The following is a 22,832-nucleotide window of genomic DNA, read 5'->3' as shown; positions in this document are numbered from 1 at the left end:
TTACTTAATATGAAGGTTAGTAATGCATGCATTAGTTAGCTGTTATTACAAAATCGTACAGGAAAAGTTGTGATTCACATTTACAGAGTTGTGTATATGATGTGTCACCATCCTCTTAAAAGTTTTAACAGGTGAATGGGCTATCAGATAATCAGGAGACTCCAGTGGATGTTTTGTGGATAGGATGATAAACAGTCTCCCTAGTTTCATTACTCTTTTGTACATGCTTTAATGATTTAAAAAGGACCACCAGTTAAAATTTGTACCTGTAGATGTGTTTAAGAACCCAAAAGTAATGATAGATAAGTTATGACATATATATAAGACACTAGAAATGATAAACACTTTCCATTTGCTTTACCAAGGGAAAAAAAAGGAATATGGCAACTAGGCATAATTATTGGAAATGACAGATAATTACATGAATATCCTTCCGTGTGAGAGACAGTATTTATATTAATGTAATGTTTCTGTTTTCAGATGAAATCACTGCTAGTTTCAGACGGTTTGGTCCACTGGTTGTTGACTGGCCACATAAAGCTGAAAGCAAGTCCTATTTCCCTCCAAAGGGATATGCCTTCCTTTTATTTCAGGTAAAGTTTGATAAGTAATTTTTGTGATGTGATGTGATGTGATGTGATGTGTGTGTGTGTGTGTGTGTGTGTGTGTGTGTGTGTGTGTGTGTGTGATGTATGGGTTCAAGAAATGCTATTTAGTGGGTAACTGTGAATAATATATTGAGAACTTGTATGCAGGCGTTGACAGATATTCCAATGAGGATAATGGATTACTTCCTTGAACCTAATGTGGACTCAGGAAAAATGTGGATCTGTTTTACTTCTATCGTTTTCATGCTGTTAACATTAAAACAGGGTTATCAGACAGGGAAAGTTTGAAACACCAATATTTTTATGTTTGCCAAGGAAACTGTCTTAACTCACTACTCTATTCTTACTGTAATTATTTCCTCACAGACTATGCCACGTTAAAAATAGTTACCAGTAAATTTGACGTAACACATTTATTATCATACTATTTTGTAATAATGGAAAGGTTATCAACCTGTGATTTATAAAGTAAAAGTTAAAAGTCCTGTCTATGGTGTCCAGTTGATGACCTCCTCATTGAAGAACTTACCTTTAACTGTTGGACAAAAGCTGCTCATCTGATAAATGTAAAATTTGGTATGTGTTACATTAATGCAATACAGATAACTGTTCAAATGACATTTCTTTTATTTTAATTGGGCCTAAGTATGCACACAAACCAAATTTTGAGTTCATAGCAAATACTGGCAATATCCAAAGTCCCTGATCATTGGTATATCTGTGAACAGCAATAATAAGAAAATACTTTGTCATTTTTTAAAATAATACTTTATTATTAATACTGTGCTCCTCTTTACAGGATGAGAGCTCAGTACAGCAATTAATTGACGCTTGCATCCAAGATGATGATAAACTGTACCTGTGTGTGTCTTCACCGACAATAAAAGACAAGCCTGTGCAAATCCGGCCATGGCGTCTATCAGATGCGGACTTTGTGCTAGATGCCTCGATGCCACTAGATCCTCGTAAGACAGTATTCGTTGGGGGTGTGCCACGTCCTTTGAAAGCAGGTAACAGAATTTGTTAGTGATTTTCAAGCTTTTCATCTTGTATAATTCAAAATTTGTTGTCTCTTTTACTATCCACTTATTTAGTTATAATTAAAAATTACATACAGAATGCTAAATGAGAGACTATGATCACAAGTAACAAAAAATGAAATTGTGCTCAAAAATACATTCATGAACTTCATTAAATATTTATTATGCATACAGTGTCTCAAATGAAGTGATGCATGTGTGTAGCAGTGGACTGAAATTTGGGAAAGCTTTGTTCAGATTTCAGTTCAGTTCGTGTTTTCCTGTGCTTTCTTTTTTGAAAAATCTGATGCTTAGATGTGGGTACAAGATGTACATCATTACTGCACTTATCCAGTGACTGCTAGTTTTTGTGGGAGTGCAGTAACATTTTGAGATGCTTATGTAATACGAAAAGGGAATCTCGTCTGAAAACTTGTGCAGCCAGACTGGACTATCACTGAAGAGGTAAATGGAATGTCTGGAATTACTGTCAAAATATCAATAAAAATAATCGATTTTTGAAAATATAGATATATAAAAAAATATTCAGAAAACAGCTTCAAGAGAAAAACATACAAAAGTAAGAAAATATGTAAGTTTTTGGAGCCAGTTGCTCCTTGTGGCTGAAGGCTTGAAGGGGAAGAAGGAAAAGGAGTGGTGAGGTTTAGGAAATTGGGAAAGTTGAAGAAAAGTCACCAAGAAGCTTGTGTCTGGTAAGCCTCCCATGATAACAGGTTCTGGGCAACTTTTCTGTGACTCTCCTCATTTCCTAAACCTCACCAGTAACTTTTCTTCATCCCTGTTCCTTCCTCTTCCACCCTTCACCCTGACTCCAAAAGCTTGCACTTTTCTTTATCTTCAAATTATATTATATTCTGGAATTACTGTCAGATTTACTTATAAAAACTCTTAAATCACTTGGTGAAATGAAGCTCTCCAGAGAGTCAAGACTGATAAATAGCTGTAGACGTATGAAATGTCATGCACTTTACACATCAGTGTATCATTCTTCAATATATTCCATTTTATCATCTTGAAAACAGAGGATTAAAAAGATTTGTTGCTGCAGAAAGCAGTTTTTACAACATTTGTTTGGTTTATGCCAAAACTTACAGTTTCTGGTCACATATTTTTCACCAGTGCTGTAAGAAATGCCAGAAGACACCACGGAGATAAGCTATCCATATTGTATGGCCATCAAACCTTTAGAGTCCTCACTCTCTTCTGATATGGAATTAGTTTCTGAGTTTGTGTCTTTCCCTGTTTACACAGTTTTTTTGGGAACTTGAAATTTTCCTGACAGTTGAAAACTTTATGCAAAACCAAGACTCGAACTCGGGACCTTTGCCTTTTGAGAGAAGTGCTCTACTGACTGAGCTACGAAAGCACAATTCACAACAAGTCCTCACAGCCTAACTTCCACAACTACTTCATTTTCTACCTTCCAAAATTCATAGAAATTCTCCTTCCAAACTTGAAGGACTAGCACTGCTGGAAGAAAGGATATTGTAGAGACATAGCATAGCCATCCCTGGGGGATGTTTCCAGAATGAAATTTTCACTCAGCAGCTCTGACATGAAACTTTCCTGGCAGATTAAAACTATATGCCAGACTGAAACTCTAACCCAGGACCTTTGCGTTTCACAGATTGTAATGGTCGCCTAGTCGTTGATATAGCTAATTGCTGTAATCGCACTATTTCACTCCCATTTACGGAGCTTGTTAGCACTTGATGTTAGGTTGGCACCATTAAAATGCGTTGTAGTAATCGCTGCTGCTTGCTGGATCGCTGCTGTGTCTCGATGCTGATGCTGGCTCTAAATCTGGTTGTCTAGGGTTAAAAACATGAGGTCCCGTGTTTTTTATGTGCTTTTGATGATGAAGAACGAGCGAAACCAACAAATATGTAACCTTCAAATATTTATTATGGTGGCCATCTTAATTCCACTGTCTACCAAAGACCATGACACAACACAAAGTAGTACTTCCATTACATGATCTTTGCATTGTTTATCCACCTCAAACAATAACACACAAACACACTTTACCAGAGTGACATTCCGACTGCCTCCCGACCGTTCTTGCTGCTTGTATTTATAACATTGTCAAAGAACTACTAAAAAGAGATATAGTTTACAAGTCACATGTACATCTGTTATCATAATTTGTGCAGAAAAGTTATTAATTTGCATCGAGTGACATAATTTAACATGTTATTAAAATGACAGACAGATTTGTAGACTTGACAGAATAATTCTTTGTTACAAAAAGGCCGTTTTTTAGAAGTTTGTCAATTGACTTCTCTAATTTGCATAAATAAGTAAGTAACATGAATTATTAAGAATTACATTGGTTTTCGTCTAAAATAGGATTGATTACGTGAATACTGAGTGAAAACACTCCTAGTGAACAAATAGGTTTCACTGGGTGATTTTTATTTAAGGAGATCCAAAATACCTAAGTTGGCTACTATTTTTCGTACTTCATATTAATTATTTAAGATAAACTTAGTGTTTTTACATGATGACATTTGCTGTATCAGTGATCAAGTGATATTAACTTTTGTGTGGGTCAGTTATTCAGTATGATTTAATGGGTTGACTGTTTATGGAGACATGTTGTGCAATCATTGTTAACATACACAATAACTCTTCTATAATCATAAATACTCGTTAAACTGGTTGAATTTGGAGGGTATCACATACTTCATTAAAGTAAAGCCTTTAATATGTTCCGTTACAATACCCCCCTCGGGTAATATCATTTACAGAATGTTAATGATATTAGCCGACTAGGACAAATGTGTCAAATGCTTAAAATTTGGAAAAGTACTACTTTAATATTTTTTTTTTTTTTTTGTTTTACTATGCATAATGTGTATGTATACCATGACCGTTACACCGTTTCAAAATGACTTTTTCCTGCAAATATTTTAGTTATGTTCTTTCAAATGCACTTTGTGTTATGGCTCTCAGTACGACAGCATAATAAAAATATTTAGTAATATATGAAAGTAAAAAAAAAAAACTTAATCTTTGCTCCCAGTGAGCCACATGGAAAATGATCAAAAACAGACATAAATATATCACATGCGATCTTAAGATATATAAAAAATATATATGTAAATTATTTCAAAGCCAGCTCTCATTGAGTCACAGAATAATCAAGATAATAGAAGGAACATAAATATATTACATAGATGGACAGGTCAGATGTCCATAGGAAAATATTGCAACTGTCTGCTCTTTTTTAGCCACATAAAGGAAATGAAAACAAAAAACATAATTAGAAGTATGGACATGATATATAAACACAAACACTAGAGAAGTCACATGTATGAATATAATATGCATTTTAAAAAAAGGAAAATATTTAAAAAACTTGTCTCCCATTGAGACAGTCAAGATAGTACAAGAACATATTAATACTAAAATTGGACACTTAAATTGGTCACAACATAACACAAACATCAAACTTGGTGAACATCTGATTAGCTGTAGAAAATTGTACACAAATCTTATGCTTAAGAAAATAGTAACAAAATGATGGGTCTTGCACAACAATTTTTACATTGTCTTTTATATTTGGTGCAAGTATGTCCCATATTCAACAATACAAACAGAAAGTAATAAATGTTTGTCACCTCTTTGGGTGCATGTTTAAACTTGCCCCTTGCAAGTAAAGAAGATGTCTCCAAATTTAATATTCAATAGTGACAATAAAAATATAAAAACATTGTCTCAGAGATCTGGAACTTTTCCAGGGTCTGTAGGATGAGTGGTAGTTGCTATTTGACACACCCAGTAAAAATCTTTGCTGATAAAATGCTTTACGGAAAATGGGTAAGTAACTGTATTCAAACAGGGAAATGTGCTTAATCATGTTTATATGGTTTCAATTCAGTGATGTTTCTTAATCCAAATAACCTTCTTGATCTGGGAAAGATAAGTCTATACGCATTAGGATGTGGGCTTTCTTTTATTTCAAATGGACCAATGTAAATGTTTACTTTAACATATGGACAACCTAGCTCAACATCATTGTCTATTTCAGTATTTTCAAACAATAGATCATTTTCAATTTCTTTAGTTCCTAAGTCTAATGTCTCTTTCCTACACTTAGACACATCCCTCTCTGTTTGCAAAGCATTGACATTTAAACATAAACCTTTGTTTTTTTCTGTCCCTCTTAACACTGTGTTGCCACTTAACAAACTACTGTTTTCACCCCATTTTTTATGAAATCCACTACGGATTCTTGTCCACCATGTAGGATACAAGGTTGCACTTACCTTTGCTAATTCTTTCCAAAAGGCATCTTTGTTTATACAGTTTCCATAGTTGTTCCACAAAACTTCTAAAAACTTTTCCCCTTTTTCTTGAAAACACACATTTACATTCCATCCCTTTATATTTTCTTTATTATTATTAATATTATTATTATTACCATTCTCATTGATTAGTGTTTCATAGTTCCCAATAGGCAATAGCTTGTCCTCAGATACACATTCCCTAGTCTGCATTTCACTTAAATTAACCTCATTATTACCCATGTTTGTCACATCACTTACCTTTACTACATCACCACTTTTCAATTCTACAAATACTTTTATTTCTTCCTCCACACTCTCATCAATAACATCACTTGATTTAGGATCATTATTTAAATGTCCCTCTATTACTTCTTCCTCCTCCTCCACAACAACCCCGTCTTCAGTTTCCCCCCTATGTATCTGAATCTCAGCAATCGAGTCTTTGGCTCCATTAAACACTTCGGCATCCCCCTTATTACCAAATAAACCCCCCAAATTGATTCTATTTGTGGTGTGTCTGACTTTTTATTAACACCAGTATTTTTTTCAGCCCAACTATGGAACTCTGCAATACCTTCAACTTCTGCACTTTCACTAACTACCTGTGCTTGAACACTGTTTTTATTAACTGTATCACTTTTACTCATAGTATCCCAAAACCTTTTATTAAATTCTAATTTATTCATTCTAACAACATCAGTATTTTCATGGTATTTACTCTTTACATTGTATCCTCTCCTTTTCCAGTTTCGGTTATGTGTTGTCCTATCATAATATTGTCTAGCCCCAAAACTACGGACATCTAGTGGGACTGTCCACCGTTTCCCGGCTGGTTCCCTCGGTCTGTCCGTTTGTAGTTGTCGTTTTGTTCACTAGTTTCAACAAACCCCCTTCTATCTTGTTCTCTTCCCCAATACCTATTTCTATCATTCCTGTTATCTCTCCTCCATCCTCCCTCCTGTGTATTGTTTCTGAAATCATTTTCATATCTCCTATCTCCCCTATTTGGAGCATTATTTCCAGAATTTTCAAAGTCTCTCCTCCCATAATAATCTCTATTTACATTCCTGTTCCACCCCCCATACTGATTGTTGCCAGAGCCAAAACTTTGGTTATTCTCTCTTTCCAAGGCCCTATCTAATCTATCTACAAATTTCAGGAACTCTTCCATTGAATCGTCTGGTCCATGGACCAATTCCCACTGCAGTCTCTCTGGTAACCTTCTTTTTAAAACATCAATTTGTGTCATAATATCAAAAGAGTTATTCAAGTGAGCAAGTTTTTTCAATTGATCTCTGCAAAATTTTTGCATTCCCCCTACTTTCCCTCTATACACTGGTCCATTTAGAAATTCTGACTTTAATCTGGCTTGTATGGATTGTGACCAAAATTTGCAAATAAATTTAGCTTCAAACTCTTCAAAAGTATTCCAAGAATCATTATTCTCATTTGCCCAGGATAGGGCCTCCCCTTCTAGAAACCGTTTTACTAACTTAATTTTTATGTTATCTGTCATTCCTACAACAAACATATCCTAACATTGATGAATAAAGTCAATAGGGTGCAGATTTTCACCAGGAAAGCATTTCACTTGGATGTGCCCATACATTGTATTTTGATTGTAAAACATTTGTTTTGACATCAATGCATCTTCCAATTGTGTATATTTAGTGTGTATCTTTTCTACTTTTGTATCTACATTAGTGGTATACAGGTTGTACTCTTGTTTAAGGTTTTCTGATGTTTTGTCTATTCTCTGATCTAATCTTTCAACTTCAGTATCTACTCTGTTGTAGATGACAGCAATACTGTCTGTGTTAGCTTGTATATTTTCATTTAAACTTTCAACTTTAATTTGAAATTCTTTTCTGAAGTGTATCAGCTGTTCGCTAGTGTCCTTACTGAGGGTAGTTTTAATTTCCTCACACTTCTCATTGAGATGAGTAGTTAATAGATCAAAATCCAAACTTAACTTATCCAGTCTATCTGTGTTTTCTTTAAGTTTCAAACTTACTTGTTCACTTGATTGTTTAACATCCAAACGTACTTGTTCACTTGATTGTTTAAAATCCAAACTTACTTGCTCAATTGACTGTTTAAGTTGCGAGCTTATTTGAGTTGCAAACCCTGTTAGCCACTCTGTTAAGTTTAATTGTTCACCATCCCCTGGTTCAATATTTACATTTCCTACGGTCTCAGGTAGAGACATGTTAACTATAAAATTTTTTTTTTTTTAATGACAACAACAAAATACCTTGCTTTATGTAGCTATACTCTGATGTGATCGGTGTTCTTGTTGGCTTTTTTCACATCTATTCGGTTTTATCTTGATTGATGAATTCCATTGACAATCCAGACGTTAATCTTCCGAGCGGTGTGATGATAGTTTTTCGTAATCTCACATACACACGTTTTTTTGTTTTTCACTTTGACATATCTTCACTGTTGCCACACTGCACAAATAAACTTTTTTTTTTTTTTTTTTTGAAGTGCTAAGCACTTACGAAATTTATCGCTGCACTATTATCATCGATGCACTTAAAGATCCCGGACGAGCCCCCACTTTTGTAATGGTCGCCTAGTCGTTGATATAGCTAATTGCTGTAATCGCACTATTTCACTCCCATTTACGGAGCTTGTTAGCACTTGATGTTAGGTTGGCACCATTAAAATGCGTTGTAGTAATCGCTGCTGCTTGCTGGATCGCTGCTGTGTCTCGATGCTGATGCTGGCTCTAAATCTGGTTGTCTAGGGTTAAAAACATGAGGTCCCGTGTTTTTTATGTGCTTTTGATGATAAAGAACGAGCGAAACCAACAAATATGTAACCTTCAAATATTTATTATGGTGGCCATCTTAATTCCACTGTCTACCAAAGACCATGACACAACACAAAGTAGTACTTCCATTACATGATCTTTGCATTGTTTATCCACCTCAAACAATAACACACAAACACACTTTACCAGAGTGACATTCCGACTGCCTCCCGACCGTTCTTGCTGCTTGTATTTATAACATTGTCAAAGAACTACTAAAAAGAGATATAGTTTACAAGTCACATGTACATCTGTTATCATAATTTGTGCAGAAAAGTTATTAATTTGCATCGAGTGACATAATTTAACATGTTATTAAAATGACAGACAGATTTGTAGACTTGACAGAATAATTCTTTGTTACAAAAAGGCCGTTTTTTAGAAGTTTGTCAATTGACTTCTCTAATTTGCATAAATAAGTAAGTAACATGAATTATTAAGAATTACATTGGTTTTCGTCTAAAATAGGATTGATTACGTGAATACTGAGTGAAAACACTCCTAGTGAACAAATAGGTTTCACTGGGTGATTTTTATTTAAGGAGATCCAAAATACCTAAGTTGGCTACTATTTTTCGTACTTCATATTAATTATTTAAGATAAACTTAGTGTTTTTACATGATGACATTTGCTGTATCAGTGATCAAGTGATATTAACTTTTGTGTGGGTCAGTTATTCAGTATGATTTAATGGGTTGACTGTTTATGGAGACATGTTGTGCAATCATTGTTAACATACACAATAACTCTTCTATAATCATAAATACTCGTTAAACTGGTTGAATTTGGAGGGTATCACATACTTCATTAAAGTAAAGCCTTTAATATGTTCCGTTACAAGATGCTAAATGCTCCACTGACTAAACTACCCAGACACTGCTCATGACCCATCCACAAAGCTTTCCATCACCAGTGCCTCATCTCCTACCTTCCAGTCATCTCCTACCAGGTCAGGTACTTGTGGAAGTAAAGCTGTGAGGACAGATTGTTAGTTCTGCTTGGCTAGCTCACTCATTAGAGCTTTTCCCCTTTAAGGGCACACAGGTCACAAGTTCTGGTCATGATTCAGCACACAATTTTAATCAACCAGGAAAGTTTCATACCAATACACACTTTGCTGCTGAGTTAATATTTCATTCTTCTCGATTATATAACTACATTTACATATAGTCTTCAGGAAAACTTCTCATAAACAGTAACTGTGCCATTTATATTTAAAATTATGCCCTCATATGCCGGCTTTCTTACAGAGATTTGTGTTCTTAGAAAAATTAGCAACTTGAGGAGTGTTTTCTGGTAGCTACAGTTGTAAAATTAATGTTCTTTGTCCATATTTGTGAATGGAAAGATGTATGCCAGAGAAACAAAAGAGGAAAAAGGAGGTAAATAAACAAGCACTTGAAACAGAATACAGAATGATGTTAATGATTCATGTTCCAATGAACAGTCAATGAAGTCAGTAAATATTTAACTCACATAGCAGTACAAAACACTCTTCACAAGGTTCTGTTAAAGATGAGACAGGAGAAACACTGTAGAAAACTATGTCAAATAGTGGTTTTGAGACATCAGAAAATACAGAGATATATTCTCTGCTGAAAATTATGTCAAACAATTACATTTAATAACACCATACCTCAACAATTGAAGAAGACAGATGTATTGCAAAATGTATCTATAACTTCTTGCAAAAGACAGCAGTCAACCTATACGACTTGTACCTTTAAATTTTCTGAAACAGCCTGTCACAAGCTTTTTCACAAGGGGGAAGGGGGGGGGGTCAGGAGAGTGCGTGCAAGAGTGGGGGGGAGGGGGGGGGGGGAGGAGGAGGGCAGTGTGGGGTGGCAGTTGCTCTTCTGGGATTTGGGAAGTAGACTTCTTATTCACATCAGAATTCTTATGCATTTTTATGATTGTCTATGATTATATTTAGCCAATAGGTGAATTATTCTGGCATCATATTGCTGGAAGTAATAGGAAATATTAGGGTTTTAGCATTTGCTGTACAACTTAGGTTTCTGTCATTGTCCTGTTGTTCATGGAAAATTATGCCTTTCCCTTGGCTCGGTAATGGTTTTTGCGCTACTTTACATTCAGTCTTTGCAGAACATTGCCAAAACAAAGTGCTCAAACTTTAACTTTTCTCTATTGTCTGCTTGCACCGCCCTTATCGAACTGGGACTCCCAATGTGGAGCCTGATATCAATAACCAGCTCATTGCTCTCCACACTCACTAGCAGAACATGAATGTGGCTGGAATGTGCCTGGCTGTCATCCCTCCAAAAATCACTCAGGGACACTCTCCCTCCATAGCACAACTTAATTTCAAAAGTGGTTCACGATTTGTCTGTGGACAAACTAGATCTATGACTTCTTGCTGACTTATGACACTCACTTTTAGATGCAAGAATTATTCCTCTGTAGACCAAATTGCAACAGCTGGGAAGAGAAAATATTTTTTCTTTACTAGAGAAGCAAAAAAAGTGGGAATTCATGATTGAAACATATTCTCTCCAGAAGCTGGCACCTATTCAGCGTCTGTGGGGTGCAACATGCAGTCATAAAGTATTTCTCTGTCACACAGCTGGCACGTCTTCAGAAGAAGATGCCAAACAAGGAAAACGAGGAAAATCTTTGTTCAATCCTAGGCTGTTGAGGGTCAGTTCTACTGTGAGTTTCAAAGTGGTTTTGCGTTTTCACCCTCATTTAGTTGAGCATTGGATCTGGGATTCATTTTACACAAAACACCTATCACATCTGGTTATGCCAGTTGAGACTAAAATGTGGAATGCATGAAAATAATGAAATAACTCAACCTGATCAGACTTGTAAGCAAAGTGTTGCATGTGGCGCCAAAGTTAAATAAATTGTTTTCAAGATGAAATTCCTGTTCGCTCATCGTGAGGTTTAGTCATTCAGGTTTTTTCCTCCATTTCAGATTTTCAATTTTCAGCGTCAGTCTGCCATTTCTGCTATATGAAAAAACATCTTTATTGAATATTTTTTTGCTTAATTTTTTTAACCTACTGGGAGAGCTGTATCTAATCAAATAATGATGTAATTTCAGATCATTAACTGAAAAAGGTAACATCAGCATCATAATTATTACGTAAAAAAGATGCTCTTTGCATTCTCTAAGGAAATATGCAACAATTTTGGGTGTGAAAGTAATCCACCTCAAAAAATAGTATATGGACAGTTATCATTCTTTTGAGATAACAATGAATGTTATGGGTCTCCCACAAAATTAAGTTATTGGGGCATGACATATCTTCAAAATCACCAGATCAGTTACATACCTAAAATGCCAATTTTAGAACCTTGACTGCACTTGAATATATTTTTGTGGATGCCTATATACTCAGGTGTTGACAGATGTGAAAATTACCGAACTATCAGTTTAATAAGTCACAGCTGCAAAATACTAACACGAATTCTTTACAGACGAATGGAAAAACTAGTAGAAGCCAACCTCGGGGAAGATCAGTTTGGATTCCGTAGAAACACTGGAACACGTGAGGCAATACTGACCTTACGACTTATCTTAGAAGAAAGATTAAGGAAAGGCAAACCTACGTTTCTAGCATTTGTAGACTTAGAGAAAGCTTTTGACAATGTTGACTGGAATACTCTCTTTCAAATTCTGAAGGTGGCAGGGGTAAAATACAGGGAGCGAAAGGCTATTTACAATTTGTACAGAAACCAGATGGCAGTTATGGACATGATAGGGAAGCAGTGGTTGGGAAGGGAGTAAGACAGGGTTGTAGCCTCTCCCCGATGTTGTTCAATCTGTATATTGAGCAAGCAGTAAAGGAAACAAAAGAAAAATTCGGAGTAGGTATTAAAATCCATGGAGAAGAAATAAAAACTTTGAGGTTCGCCGATGACATTGTAATTCTGTCAGAGACAGCAAAGGACTTGGAAGAGCAGTTGAATGGAATGGACAGTGTCTTGAAAGGAGGATATAAGATGAACATCAACAAAAGCAAAACGAGGATAATGGAATGTAGTCTAATTAAGTCGGGTGATGGTGAGGGAATTAGATTAGGAAATGAGACACTTAAAGTAGTAAAGGAGTTTTGCTATTTGGGGAGCAAAATAACTGATGATGGTCGAAGTAGAGAGGATATAAAATGTAGACTGGCAATGGCAAGGAAAGCGTTTCTGAAGAAGAGAAATTTGTTAACATCGAGTATAGATTTAAGTGTCAGGAAGTCTTTTCTGAAAGTATTTGTATGGAGTGTAGCCATGTATGCAAGTGAAACATGGACGATAAATAGTTTGGACAAGAAGAGAATAGAAGCTTTCGAAATGTGGTGCTACAGAAGAATGTTGAAGATTAGATGGGTAGATCACATAACTAATGAGGAAGTATTGAATAGGATTGGGGAGAAGTTTGTGGCACAACTTGACCAGAAGACGGGATCGGTTGGTAGGACATGTCCTGAGGCATCAAGGGATCACCAATTTAGTATTGGAGGGCAGCGTGGAGGGTAAAAATCGTAGAGGGAGACCAAGAGATGAATACACTAAGCAGATTCAGAAGGATGTAGGTTGCAGTAGGTACTGGGAGATGAAGAAGCTTGCACAGGATAGAGTAGCATGGAGAGCTGCATCAAACCAGTCTCAGGACTGAAGACCACAACAACAACAACAACAACAACAACATATACTCAGTACATACAAGGTGGGTTCCATAAGTAAAGTGACCAAGCACATAGAAAATCATTTACTGAACATATTCATACGAGTCAAAAATTTTCAAAACACTATGCTCCTGCATTGATACACTTCTGGGGGAAATGTTTCCAGGCGTGGGGGGACTCCACTGTGATGTCCGTTAAATCCAATGTGACATGAGCCAGGGTGTTTTCAATTGTGTCCCAGTGTTGCCTTTCAGGCCTCCTATTAGGAAAAAAAAAAGATCTAGGGGAGCCAGGGACTGTAGAGAGGATGGGGAAGCTATGGGTTGTGGGTTCTGGCCAGAAATTCATTGACAATGAAGGAGCTAGGAGCTGTGGCCTGTCATGTAGTTACAATGCAGATTCCACTTAGCAGTGTGCAGCTCTTCTTTTTAGTCTGGTGAACACTTTCCAGTAGAAAGCTGGTTTCACATTGCTCCCCCCCCCTCTCCCCCCCTCCCCTCCCCCCCCCCCCCCCCCCCCCCCCCAGCTATGAATTCATAGTGGACAATGCCTCTTATGTCAAAGAAGTCAGTGAGCTCAGTTTTGATCCCAGACTTGTTTGTGCGTGCTGTCTCAAGGCAGGGCAATGCTGGAGTGTACGACTGTAAACTCTGCCTTTTTGTCTTTGGGCCATGCTGAAAAATCTATGACTCATCACTGGTGATAACTAAGTTTAAAAAATTGGGATCTTTTTCATGCATTTCCGAGAGTCGTTGGTACCAGGGAACTCACATGTCCTTTTGTTTGTTCATCATCATTTTTGGGATTAGTTTGGCATACACCTATCTCATGTTCGAATCTTTGGTTACCATGTGATAAACAGTTCTTTTCATCATGTTTAAAGTTTCTGCTATGAACCGAAGGCTCAACTGTCAATCAGAATTCAGAGAATTGTATCACATTTTTGTCAATTCGGGGTTCGATGGAAGTCAACTGCTGGATTCGTCAGTGACTTCCTCTGGCCCTCCTTCAATGACTTGTGTCACCAAAGAACTTATGATTTGGACAAGCAATCATTCTTGAAGGCCTTCTGAATTAATGGAAATGTTTGGTGGATGACTTTCCATGTTAAACACAAAATTTGGTAGCATAACATTCCTCCACAGAATGATCCATTGAACCATGTCACTGAACCTCAAAATGAAGTTCATAGGAACGCATGTCCTGACACTCTGCCAGCATGAGGTGATTGAGACCAGATGTGTTTTGAACACCAACAAGCCCAGCTGGTTGAAACACACTGCATTGCATCAACATGTCAGGAAAAAATTGATCACATTATTTATGGAATCCACTTTGTATGGCTTTAATAAATTCAAATATTTATGCAAGATTCACATGATGAAAAAAAGACTCGGATAATGGTTTGTCAACTTTTTGCAAGTAAAGATATGCCTTTATGAATTAATACTTGTCAAGTAATTCTTTTAAAAAGATACAATTTTTGTCATACTATTGTTTCTAATGTGTACACAACAGTTTGCAGTATTTTCAAGTAAATATTGGTGATATTGTATCTACCAACAACAGGGTGCAATGCTTTTAGCTTGGTGTTGGACTGGATGATAAGAATCTGGATCTTTCATCTTTTCTGTTACTGTCATCTCCAACCTTCTTTATTTTGTTACATGACAAAAATAGTCTACTTTGCTTGCTTGCCTCACAGGAGTTAAAAATGTTGCAGGCTGAGCCATACAATGCTCTGTGAAATGTATGTACGTATTTAGAGAATGAGAAGCTGTTATCTAGCATCCACTCTGAAAGTTCCCTTTCAAATATATATGCTGCATCTTTATACTCACATTTTTCCATTCCAGCACAACAAATAATGACACACACACACACTTGTAACTAGTTTAAACTTTGTTGTAGTTGTAGAGGCAACTGATAATTAATTTTCTAGTGTATCCTTCATGCAGCATTATGTTTGCTACTTAAAGATATACACTTGCAAAAGTGAATGTGTTGAAACTCTCAAGGTGTGATGACTTTAGTGTTAACTTCTTGTAGGTTCCTTGTGGAAAGGCTTGTTTCTTTCTACATTAACCTTTTGTTCAATAGCTTGACAAGAGAAGTACAGTATTGTTTTGCTGGATAACTGAGCCATATGCAGAGAACATAGCTGGAAATAAAACATCAGTTTCCACACTGCATTTCAATTCCAGTCAGATAAGAAATGCCATAAAGTATGGACCAATACATAATTTATTCAATAATAGTCCTCATTCAACCGCTTATCCGTAGTATTTAATAGCTAACTGATGCAAGGTCATCCACTCGGTAGCGACTCAATGTAAACATTTAAAGTGCTTTCACAAACTATTCAACAGGAGGTATAATCTCATTAAAGATTTCACACAATAAGACAAGTGTTACAGTTAGAAATTGTGTATAAGTCTTGAGGCAGCATAGCTCATAACCTGCAAATTGTCCAGACTATATTCATCAATTATTTCAGAATGAGAGCATCTAGTGACTTCATGCAAATTTTACACATAATTTCAAACAATTGCAAACGTCTTTTCATTGATACCTCCTGCAAAATAATGACAGGAAAAGAGGTTATCAATGTTGTTCATGGAGTAAAACTTCAGTATGGAACATGACATTTAAATGTATTTCATCTTTACTACCAACTCTATCAGCCACACAGTTTTTAGACAGTATCTACGTATATCAGTTAATGAAGCTGCCATTGTCATTGTATGACACAGAGTTGAAAAGAGAAGACATCATAAACATTGAGATTCATGAAAAACTAGCTTTTACTTGAAATAGAGCTCAAATTACCAGGACTATATTCATCTAGTGTTTCATAATGAGAGCACTCAGTGATTTACAGTAAACTTTAAACATAATTCCAGATATTTTATAAACTTTTCCTCACTTATGTGCATAATGTCAAATATTTAACACATTAACTCATTTGTAAAGTAATCGCACCTTGAAGCTGTTTTATACATGAGAGATTGATTTTTTAAAGGATGAGTGTTTACTGAGACTGTAATAACGCAGGAGCCACAAACTAACAACACATTAGCTGAAGATGTGACGGTGCAGGGAATGGTGAAAGGCTGGCCATGAAATACTGTAGATGGCCATTTCTTTTCAGACAATGAAAGGGAAACTCTTGAACGTATTTTATTAATTCATCCAGTTGCACAACTTGTTTAAAATATGTTGAACAATGAATATAAATTTTAAATATGCCAGGTTCTAACCATATCTGTAATGAAATATGGCACTCGTGTAGGTTTCATAATTAAATAAGAATGAATAATTACATAGAAACATGGAAATACACAGCTTATTATAATTATATGAAAATGACTTTGGAGTTACTGAACAGTTTTTTCATGAAAATCGTACACTTACGTAAAGCAAAATTTGCGACTCATTAAATTTTCTAAGACAGTACCTGGCCATTAACTGGTTTATTCCGAGGATGGTATTGAGTGACCAAAAAAATCAGAATCTGGAAAAATTGTAAAACAAAGTTATTTTAATTCCTATTGTTGCTCTACAATTGTGTTTTTCCAAGAGTGTAGGAGGACAAAAATCTGTATCATTTGATTGTACTGCAACATGTGTTACATACCACCACATAGGTGTAAAATTTGTCTAATTCCCCTATTTTTTGAGACATGTAAGTTGCTTTTTGTGTACAATAGAGTGGCAAAACCTTTTAATTGCACTTAGCATTCTAACATAATTTTTTTCTCTGCAGTGGAACTGGCCATGATTATGGACCGTTTGTATGGTGGTGTCTGCTACGCTGGTATTGATACTGATCCTGAACTAAAATACCCAAAAGGTGCTGGCCGTGTGGCTTTCAGCAGTCAGCAGAGTTACATTGCAGCTATTAGTGCACGCTTTGTTCAGCTGCAGCATGGTGATATTGATAAACGGGTAAGTTTTAGAGGTCTTTGTAATTTTACATGTGGAGAAGATCAATAGAAAGTGATAGACTTCCGTAGTTTAAGATAAGCAAACTGCCAGTAGTGCTCAACAGTACATACTTCAGTATTCAGGAGAAAATGTATGTGAATTATGGAAAGAGAAATAGCAATGTAGTGATAGACAGTGTAACTGAAAGCATTGCGTTGCATGATGTATGCATCTTTGAAGCGGAGGAATTCATGACATAGCAACTTTGGATGGGCGAACCATAGCCTATACGTTCCGTTTCTTGGACTACGGCTTTCTTATCTGTGTTACTAAATGGCTAAAACAATCACCCAGTCCTAAGTTGCAGAGTGCCTATCCAGTAGGTACCATGGGCAAACATTTGATTTTCAGTATTTAATATAACTGTTGACTGAATTTAAAAATTTAAAATGCTGTTGTAATCTACTCTTAAGAGGTATAATATTACATTTAAGGTTTAACACAGTGAATCAAGTATTGAAGTCTGAAAATGTGTATATGTCTTGAGGCAGCATAACCCACAGTGTGCAAATTACCCAGACTGTATTTATACATTAGTAATTTCCAACAAATTGTACCCACATAATTTCAAATGTGCACAAAATTTTTTCTTGCTGACTCCTCCACAAAGTAATGAAAGGAAGAAATTTATCACTTACTTCATTGTTGCTGTTCACAGAGTAAAACTTAAGCATCAGGCATGACATTTTTAATTCATTACTTGCTTAAATTCTATTCATAACACATTTTGCAGGCAATATCCACATATACCGCTTACTGTACCTACATAATTATATCATTGTATGACACATAGTCCGGAGACATGATGTCATAAACATTGAGATACATGAAAAACTCCAGTGTCTTCAACAGTAAAGGATTTGCTTGCTTAATGTCAAATATTCAACACATTAAGTCATTTATAAAGTAATTGGACATTGGGAGCCATTTTATACATGAGATTTTGATTCCTTAAAGAATCGAGGTGAAGGTTTACTTGAACACATTAATCTGGAAACAACTCTGAATACAGAGAAGTGTGTTGGTACTTTATCTTATATTTGGGTAAAATTTTTTGAGGTAATTGGAAGCACACAGCATAACATAATATGTAGATTACATTTTTCACATAGAAACAAGAAACTGAGACAAGTACTGAAATAAAAAAAAGAACAGAATTTGCAGTGTTTTATTTTTGGTTGTTTGGCACCCAGACTTACAGTTCCAATTTATCTGTAAGTCTCACATTTATCCACATTTTTCTTTTTTTGAGTCATCAGTCTTCTGACAAGTATGTTGCGGCCCACCATCAATCCCTTTTCTTGTGCCAGAACTCTCCATCTCAGGCTACACTTGCACCTACTTTCTCAGTTATTTGTTGGATGTATTCCAGTCTCTGTCTTTCCATAAAATTTTCATCCTCTACAGTATTCTCTGATGTCTTAACACATGTCCTATCATCTTGTCCCTTCTTCTTGTCAGTGTTTTCCATATGTTTTTTCCTTTGCCGAGTCTGTGGAGAACCTCTTCATTCCTCATCTTATCAGTCCACCTGATTTTAACATTTTTCTATAAAGTGAGATTGCAAGCACTTCGATTCTTTTCTGATCCCATTTTCCCACTGTCCATGATTCACTACCATACAATGTTCTTCTCCAAATGTACATTCTAAGAAATTTCTTCCTCAGATTATGGCCAATATTTGATACAAGCAGACATGTCATGTGCAGGAAAGCCCTCTTTGTCTGGGCTAGCTGGCTTTTTATGTCCTCCTTGCTTCATCCTTCACATGTTATTTTTCTTTCTTTAGTGCCCTTACATTTCCAAAAGGCAAACTGGTCATCGTCTAACAGATACTCAGTTTTCTGTGTATTATCCTTGTCAGTAACACGAACATAGGATCCACATATTAGTGCCCAGGTACTAGTGTTCCTGCCATTCCTGATTATGTAAACTTCTTTGTTTTATTGTGATGTTTTGTAATGTATTAGTACATTATTAGACGGTATTTTTAATTTTATTTAATTCAACCATGTTGTAATACCTGAGAGCAAACAATTGCAAGATATGTGTGATAATGATAAGTGAAATACTGATGGTTTAAAATTCTGAAAGAGCGAGTAATCTTTTATTATCTTCTCAAATCCTTCTGGACAGTTATTCCTGAAACAGTAGGGAACTTGAAAGCAACAATCTGACAGCTTATGCTGTATGTGTTCTTTAAACTTAAAAATATATTCTGCTGAGTTTAGAGTACATTGCAATAGCACTGCTTAACAGGAAAAAAGTGGCAGTAGACGAGTATTGATACTAAACATCAACTGCTAACATTTTCATATTAAAATTAAATTTAGGATAAAAATAGAACTTCCTTGTACCATGGAAAAGCAAATGTAGACAAAAACAATAAAACTATTTCTTTTCTTCCTTTGGTTAGCCTTGTGTTAAAGAAGAGCTAATTGGTATGTCTAAGAAAGAAATATGAAAGCCATATTAGGAAGTGACTAAAATGGTCACCTGGTCCCAGTTGTAGGCTGTGAATCCACCAGCTTCCAGGGGCAACAAAAATTTGATACCAGTATTTTATATAGCCAACAGCCTTGCTGCAATGGTAATACCGATTCCCATCATGACACCAAAGTTAAGTGCTGTTGGGTTTGGCTAGCACTTGCATGGGTCACCGTCCAGGTCTGCCAAGGGCTGGTGGCAAGCGGGGTGCACTCAGCCCATGTGAGACCAATTGAAGCGCTAATTTATTGAGAAGTAGCGGCACCAGTCATGAAAACTGACAGTGACCCGGAGGGCAGTGTGTTGTCGCATACCCTCCGTACCTGCATTCGGTGACACCTGAGGGCTGAGGATGACGTGGTGGCTGGTCGATACTATTGGGCCTTCGAGGCATGTCAGGACAGTGTTTTTAGTGTTTTATATAAGTATTAACTGAATGTAATATGCTAAAATCTGCACATTAAGGGCTATACTCTTAACATTGAAAGTTCAGCATGATAACTCAAGTATTAAAACTAGAAACTGTGTACGTGTCTTGAGACAGCGCAACTCACAGAGTACAAATTGCCCAAACTATACGAAGGGATTGTCAGAAAAAAGTGCGGACCCACAGCAGTTTATTTTGAGGTACTTCACTTTATAATTTTGGTTATATTTTAGACAAATGCATAAAAGCAATAATACAGAGGAATCAATGTAGTAGACAGTGTTTTCAAGTGATGCATAAGGAACCACTTGTTAGCAGAATATGATGCACTCAAAAACCCAACAAACCAAACTGATCTTTGCTAAACTGAGGGCTAGCACTCCCTTCCACCAGCCGCTTCATATTCATCCAATATTCGAGAATGAGAGCACTTAGCAACTTCCGACAACACAATTTCAAACTCTTCCAAATTTTTTTTCTTTCTGACACCCACCACATAATAACAAAAGGAATAAAGTTGATCACTTACTACGTTTAGACTTGTATGCAGTAAAACTTCAGCTTCTGACATGACATTTTAATTTACTTCTTCTTTAGTACTATATTCACAACACATTTTGCAAACAGTATTCACATACACACTGAATTTACAGGGTGTTTCAAAAATGACCGGTATATTTGAAACGGCAATAAAAACTAAACGAGCAGCGATAGAAATACACCGTTTGTTGCAATATGCTTGGGACAACAGTACATTTTCAGGCAGACAAACTTTCGAAATTACAGTAGTTACAATTTTCAACAACAGATGGCGCTGTGGTCTGGGAAACTCTATAGTACGATATTTTCCACATATCCACCATGCGTAGCAATAATATGGCATAGTCTCTGAATGAAATTACCCGCAACCTTTGACAACATGTCTGGCACCCACATGCAGAAGAGATGTACTGCTTCAGCTGTTCAATTGTTTCTGGATTCTGGCGGTACACCTGGTCTTTCAAGTGTCCCCACAGAAAGAAGTCACAGGGGTTCATGTCTGGCGAATAGGGAGGCCAATCCACGCCGCCTCCTGTATGTTTCGGATAGCTCAAAGCAATCACACGATCATCGAAATATTCATTCAGGAAATTAAAGACGTCGGCCGTGCGATGTGGCCGGGCACCATCTTGCATAAACCACGAGGTGTTCGCAGTGTCGTCTAAGGCAGTTTGTACCGCCACAAATTCACGAAGAATGTCCAGATAGCGTGATGCAGTAATCGTTTCGGATCTGAAAAATGGGCCAATGATTCCTTTGGAAGAAATGGCGGCCCAGACCAGTACTTTTTGAGGATGCAGGGACGATGGGACTGCAACATGGGGCTTTTCGGTTCCCCATATGCGCCAGTTCTGTTTATTGACGAAGCTGTCCAGGTAAAAATAAGCTTCGTCAGTAAACCAAATGCTGCCCACATGCATATCGCCGTCATCAATCCTGTGCACTATATCGTTAGCGAATGTCTCTCGTGCAGCAATGGTAGCAGCGCTGAGGGGTTGCCGCGTTTGAATTTTGTATGGATAGAGGTGTAAACTCTGGCGCATGAGACGATACGTGGACTTTGGCATCATTTGGACCGCAGCTGCAACACGGCGAACGGAAACCCGAGGCCGCTGTTGGATCACCTGCTGCACTAGCTGCACGTTGCCCTCTGTGGTTGCCGTACGCGGTCGCCCTACCTTTCCAGCACATTCATCCATCATGTTCCCAGTCCGTTGAAATTTTTCAAACAGATCCTTTATTGTATCGCTTTTCGGTCCTTTGGTTACATTAAACCTCCGTTGAAAACTTCGTCTTGTTGCAAGAACACTGTGTTCTAGGCGGTGGAATTCCAACACCAGAAAAATCCTCTGTTCTAAGGAATAAACCATGTTGTCTACAGCACACTTGCACGTTGTGAACAGCACACGCTTACAGCAGAAAGACGACGTACAGAATGGCGCACCCACAGACTGCGTTGTCTTCTATATCTTTCACATCACTTGCAGCGCCATCTGTTGTTGAAAATTGTAACTACTGTAATTTCGAAAGTTTGTCCGCTTGAAAATGTACTGTTGTCTCAAGCATATTGCAACAAACGGTGTATTTCTATCGCTGCTCATTTAGTTTTTATTGCCGTTTCAAATACACCGGTCATTTTTGAAACACCCTGTACCTGCAGAATTATGTTGTATGTGATGTACAGTTCAGGAGACACTATGTTGTAAACACTGAGATGATTGAAAAAATAGCTTTTGTGAAAGTGGACCACAAATTACCTAGACTAAACACATCCACTGTTTTATATACCACCGAAGACATCCATGTGTGATTTAAAACTAATAAACCCAACACAATTAGGGTTTTGCATCTTCAACCATAAATGATTTACATACTTAATGGCAGACATTTAATGCATTAACCTATTTGTTGAGTAACCAGACATTTTAAGCTGTTCTATATGTGGGAGTTCGACTCTTTATAGAATCAGGATGGAGGGAGGCATGG

At 36.7% G+C, this 22,832-nt stretch overlaps 1 protein-coding gene and 1 long non-coding RNA gene across 2 annotated transcripts in view; one reads left to right on the top strand and one right to left on the bottom strand.

Annotated features, from left to right (window-relative positions):
• The window catches only part of LOC126481528 (translational regulator orb2), a 469,762-nt gene that overhangs the window by 423,783 nt on the left and 23,147 nt on the right, over positions 1–22,832 (top strand). Inside the window, exons 4-6 of the mRNA XM_050105336.1 lie at positions 481–593; positions 1,408–1,618; positions 17,172–17,353. Coding sequence (XP_049961293.1) covers positions 481–593; positions 1,408–1,618; positions 17,172–17,353 — 506 coding nt within the window. The remainder of the gene's footprint in view (positions 1–480; positions 594–1,407; positions 1,619–17,171; positions 17,354–22,832) is intronic.
• On the bottom strand, positions 1,111–8,401 carry LOC126481529 (uncharacterized). The gene is made up of 3 exons (XR_007587585.1): positions 8,195–8,401; positions 1,468–1,606; positions 1,111–1,326 (listed from the first exon to the last, which is right to left on the bottom strand). It is a non-coding gene; the product is annotated as an uncharacterized LOC126481529 (long non-coding RNA).

The sequence above is a fragment of the Schistocerca serialis genome, chromosome 5, assembly GCF_023864345.2.
Source record: "Schistocerca serialis cubense isolate TAMUIC-IGC-003099 chromosome 5, iqSchSeri2.2, whole genome shotgun sequence".
Classification (NCBI taxonomy): Eukaryota; Metazoa; Arthropoda; class Insecta; order Orthoptera; family Acrididae; genus Schistocerca; species Schistocerca serialis.
The sequence above is the reverse complement of the archived record's forward strand: the minus strand, read 5'-3'. Positions and strand labels throughout refer to the sequence as shown.